The sequence below is a fragment of the Apium graveolens genome, chromosome 3 (assembly GCF_009905375.1).
Source record: "Apium graveolens cultivar Ventura chromosome 3, ASM990537v1, whole genome shotgun sequence".
In the NCBI taxonomy this organism is placed as follows: domain Eukaryota; kingdom Viridiplantae; phylum Streptophyta; class Magnoliopsida; order Apiales; family Apiaceae; genus Apium; species Apium graveolens.
The window spans coordinates 157,328,376-157,333,971 of NC_133649.1; the positions used below are offsets into that span (position 1 = coordinate 157,328,376).

The 5,596-nt window shown below is 33.3% G+C and overlaps 1 protein-coding gene across 1 annotated transcript; it reads right to left on the reverse strand.

Moving 5' to 3' along the window:
* Positions 1-1,096: 1,096 nt before the first annotated feature.
* On the reverse strand, positions 1,097-5,103 carry LOC141712888 (uncharacterized). Its single transcript, XM_074516004.1, has 7 exons — positions 4,944-5,103; positions 4,567-4,716; positions 3,490-3,650; positions 2,888-2,974; positions 2,173-2,331; positions 1,551-1,640; positions 1,097-1,363 (listed from the first exon to the last, which is right to left on the reverse strand). The coding sequence occupies exons 2-7, from the start codon at positions 4,676-4,678 to the stop codon at positions 1,352-1,354; spliced, it is 621 nt and encodes a 206-aa protein (XP_074372105.1). The 5' UTR covers positions 4,679-4,716; positions 4,944-5,103; the 3' UTR covers positions 1,097-1,351.
* Between the last annotated feature and the right edge of the window lie 493 nt (positions 5,104-5,596).

A 5,596-nucleotide genomic window follows, 5' to 3' on the forward strand; every position in this document is an offset into this window, starting at 1 on the left:
GTATGTGCAACATAGTAATATGGTAGCATGTAAGCATAGTTATGGCTTTTACTTGTTAGTTAATTCTGTGTAAAGCCTGTAATATATATAATGTTGCTTGTTGTGTTCATTATGTGATATATGAAAAAGGGATGCTAATCCCTAACAATCGTGTATTATATAAGTCATATCTAACACACTGCTCCAGAACCCTTGGATCATTATTTCAAGGACCCAGACCGTAGCAAATAGATGGAGGAATACCCCTTTCTTGACAAAGAACATTAAGAAACTCACCATGCTATTATTTGGAAAGAAATATTAATGTCTGTTCACCAGAACTTAGCATCTCTTAAACCAGCTCTAAAAAATTGGGCAAGGGCACCTGGTAAAGATGCAGGGAAGAGCATCGTGATAAGTCCTGGTGAACAGACATTAATATTTGTTTCCAAATAATAGCATGGTGAGTTTCTTAATGTTCTTTGTCAAGAAAGGGGTATTCCTCCATCTATTTGCTACGGTGATATGGACCAAAAGACTATGCTGCTGATTGTGACTGATTTAGCAGCAAGAGCAATCGATATCCCTTCAATTGATAATGTTATTAACTGGGATTTCCCTCATATACTCAAGTTTTGTGTCCATCGAGTAGTACAAGCAGCAAGGGCTGGTTGGGAAGGCCCTGCATTTTCTTCTGTCACATCTGATGATATGCATGTCTTGGATCTGCATATTTTCTCTCAAAACCAATCAAGGCTGCTCCCGCTGAGAAAGAGGTTTCACATCATCTAAATAATGTCACGTCTAACATTGATCAAGCAACTTGCTAATGGAGAAACCGTTTACGGGCGCTTCCCTCAGATGGTACTTGATGTTTATGCTGATATGGTTTGGGAATTAATGGGTTCTTCATCTATAGAATTAAATTCTTTGAAGAAATCTTGTGCTAGAGCTTTTCCAATGTATTACAAGGTAAAAGCAAGGCCTTCTAAGAAGTCTGTTAGAAGAGCAAATAAATTGCCTCGCGAAGGACTTCATCCAAAATTCAAAAGTTTATTAGGTACTGAGAAGAGTGCACTTGCGTTTTTTGAGAACACGAGAATATACGTATAACAAATGTGTCAAATACTTATGTTGTTTTCTTGGTAAATGACACTTGCAATATTGAGTAACAAATCCACAGTTATCTATATCTATTTCCATTAATCATCTACTATCAAGTCTTTTAAAAAAAAAACTTGAACATCCAGTAATATACATACATTATTAATCACATTGCAGACGGAGACCGGGAGTGAGAGCTAACTGAAGTTGCAAGAGCAATATCTTGCTGCAATCCTTATTTGCCCACCATCATCATCCGGCATGAAATTCAATGTATATCCTAGAGACAAACGAGCAAGACAAAATATACGGATAGAATACACTAGAACAAAATGAATTATCATATTATAGCAACTAAAATAAAACTATCCTTGTAATCAATTTTATAACGTTTACTTTATACAGAGATTTTAGTATCAAATTCCATTCTATGCAGCAACCATATCGTAAAACTAGCTTTACTTAACCTGCTCTCCACTAGCAAGGGTTCTCTTCTCTTCTTCAACCTGTTCAAGCAATGCCTCTAACTCTGCTTCTGTTAAACCCTCCAAACGTTTCTACAAAATTAACACTGTTATAGATAAGAGAATTTTTCATAGGTACGCTAAAACTGTTAACAAAATGTCATTCATGTCACGTGTCACGGACTCATGTCATTTCTTAATTATCGAATTGGAACATAAAAACAGTTACGCCCGTTAGTGGGGGTATATTTCAGCGAGGCAGGGATGTCAAGTAAGACTTATGAGTCAAACTTGACAAGAATTAAATTATCACTTATATTCTTGGAATATTGGTCAAATCAAGATTGAAAGTTGAAACTAAGCCTTTGCCATTCTAACATAACATTGTAATTTGAAGAAATAAAAAATATAAATTGAAGTTTCACCAAGATGTTTCTCAAGTAACATTTACACATGAATTTAATTTCAGGCTAACAAGGAATGACAAATGGACCGGAATATATAATAGAATGATAAGAAAACATTGTGCAATATTATCCACAAACATGAAAAACACAAAATACAATATTATAAGCTAGTGTTAGAATATATCACATTTTAAAAACAAACTTAAAAGTAGTTATACCTCCATGACTTTGTTTTCATAGTCACGTAATTGTTGGGCATATGTCATTTCCTTGTTAGAGACTCTAAAGATGTACGTGGATATCCATCCAATAGTTAGACCAAGAACCAGAACCAACTGGACTACATTTCCTGCTTGTAACGGATCGACTCCGAGATACTGCAGAAATGGCAAACCACATAATTAGGGTTCTAAACTTTGTGTTTTCTGAACATTCTCAGTGCATCTTAACTCTTATTTGGAAATGAATATTTCTATATTTTCAAAAATAAATAGGCACAAACAATGTGTAGGTAAAGGTAGGCAGCATCCTTTGTTTGTTACCATAGATCTTGAAAGAAAGAATGAAGAAACAAGAATAAATTTACCTACAGCAGAAGATACCTACATTTATTCGGGGTAAACAAAACTTATGATAAATTTTCAAAAACCGGAATCTTAACAGAAACAACCTACCTACTTCTAGCAGTAAGGGTAAGGACTGCATACCTCATACCCTTCCCGAACCCTACTTTCGAGTGGGACATATTAGTGATGTTTGGTTTGATATGGTATGAGCTTGTTATAATTTAATGAGATTGAAAAGTTTGCTATACCAGTCAGATTAGTCCCACAGTAACATTTCATCTAATTTTTTCACTTAAGCAGTGTAAATAAGAGTTGATTAGGATGCGAAGTACTAAAAAAACTGAACAAGTACTGAAAGGTAGAATACCTCTAACCCACTTTCAAGAGCAATGCCGCCGACTGTAACTCCAACTCCAATCAATATAACATCCTTTCTTGTGTATCCAAATGGTACCTGGAATACATTGTAGTGTTGTGATGATTACAAATCATTTAGTGAAATGCTACATGATAAATCTATTCTGTCAGTGACAGAACTTAGATACATAGAGGAGAACAACATCAATAATTAGAGAAAACACACAGCCAGATCTTGAATGCTTTAGTAACCTTCATACCTCAAACGCATTAAAACATTAATATTGTAAGTATTTGATTATAGAAAAAATAATTGTTATACATTGGATCAAATGGTGGGTTAGCTGTCATGGGAAAATGTTTTCTTCATTAGGTCAGTTAACAATGCTCCCTTCTGACCCTTGAAAAATTAGCAATATACATTAAAGAATAAAAACATGGAGAATATTTCATTAATAGCAATAAGTTACAATTATTTTTGCGCATGGACCGGACAAAGCTTGGTGCAATATGTTCAATTGGTTCAAAGTTATTGTATAACACCAGATTAATCTGTAATTTATTAGTAAACAATTATGAATTATATGCACAATTGTAGTTGTTTGCACATGCCTTGCCCTGCTTAGTTGATTCATCATTACTGACACTGGAATTCGATGAATCACTGCTTCTGCAGACAGTAGAGCTGAACTCCTTTAATATATTGCTCTGAAATGTAGGGCTTGAGAATGTTGAATTTATTTTTGAAGATAAGTTGTGTGTGGTAATTCTCTCTGTAACAAAATAAAAATGTAGAATATAATATTAGTAAAACACTACTATGAAAGAAAATCAAAGCTGCACACATATTACCTTATAAATCAGGAAAGGGATACTTAAGCAACAGCCTTTTAAGAAACTCAGGCTTCCTTGTCGTGAATGTTTTAACTTTTTGGTCAATACTTTTCTTGCTATTATGTTTTTTCTTGAGCCACAAAGTCATAACTCATAAGACATCAAGATACACTTTGAGGATAACAAGTGACCCCTGGCCAAATAATAAGGATTCTAATGTTCAAGTCAATTTCCCTCCTAGAATAATCTATACATTGACATTTATGGGTGTCTCTTTCTCCAATATATAGAAAGGTTCTTATGCAGATTACACCAGAGTTCCCCACAGAAAGTTAAATATGTTATAAGATTAGCGAACCCAAAATGCATTTGGAAAAAATAAGATCTTTATCCTAGAATTTTTAAGTTCTACAAGGACTTCGGCAGAACCTTTAAAGGGGACACTTTTATTTTGTACATACAAATAAGATGAAAAAAGCTTTGTAGAACATACTCGAGAAGTGATGATATGCTAACATGCTGTTATAAATAGGTAAGACCCATCTATGAACCTGCTGATACATACAACAATATGCTTGGGGAAGTCAAAAAATAAGGGAGATTCCTAATAAGGACAACTTTTTTCGAACTATCTAAACTTTACACTGTTTGACTATCTTAAATTGGTGGAACTGACTATAGTAATTAAAACATGGTTACAATATCGAGTTACTGAGTACATAAACATACAAAATTTCAACACCACTCTTACGTTATTTCGATGCAGTTGCAGTCCAAGAAGATATATAATAGATGGACAACAAAAGAAATAAAAGCAAAAGATATGATAAGAAGGAAATGAAGAAGTTAACTAACCTTTTGTAAAATTGTAACTAGTCCTTGGCCTTTGTTGTAAACATGTAGGAGCCAAGATAGAAAATTCCCTTCTCAAATTAACATGAAATTCTAAACTTGGTAGAGATGCCATTTCTAAAAATCTCTTCTAGTACAATATTGTTGTATATCCTATAAACAACAATCATGAGAGTTCAGACACAAAGTTGCTCAACACACATACACACCTACTTAGGGAAAAAAGAAGCTAAAATCAGCTAAATTAAGGTGACCCTTCACCAATTTTATGATCAAAATTAGAGTACTGAAGATGTATCATAATAAAAAAGATTAAACATTTGGCGAATACAACATATATAAAAAAGCAGAATGGGAAGAATGAGAATTGAGAGACATACCCAGATATAGAAATATACGGTAGGAAGGCGTAATGTTGATTACTAGAGGTTCATGGTTGTCTGTTGAAAGAGAGCAGAGGGGGGATATAAGATATAACTGGTGGTTCTGGCTAGCACAGCGTGCGGGTGATGGCCTTGGTTAATCCCCACTTAGATATTTTCTTTGCTCCAAGTACTAGTGTGATATGGTAATTGCCTTTTTTAGTTTCCTATTTTTTAATCATTAACTTTTGGAAATTGTTATTTCGTGAGGTATATTTTTATCTCTAGAGCAGAAGAAGTTGAAATCATAAAATTGCTTATGCATTCGTAATAAAAGCCCTGTAAATAGGAATGTAAACGTAATCTTTTCTCATTTTTTTGCACCAGACCTGAAACAGAAGCTCCGTACGAGCATTTTCAACCTGGACGAACAATGTGTAAAACATATCATAAATGTATATTTTAAATATTATGTAAAAAATTATTCATTTCAATAATATATTTATCTTAACTAAAAATTTAGTTAATCTCTTTATGTTGCTTATATTTATCGAATATTTAACCGTCTATAGTTAAATTACACATAACATGTTACCATATTCAAATAATACATTTTATTTATAACAATATGAAATAATAATATACTATTTTTAGTATATAATCAATTATTA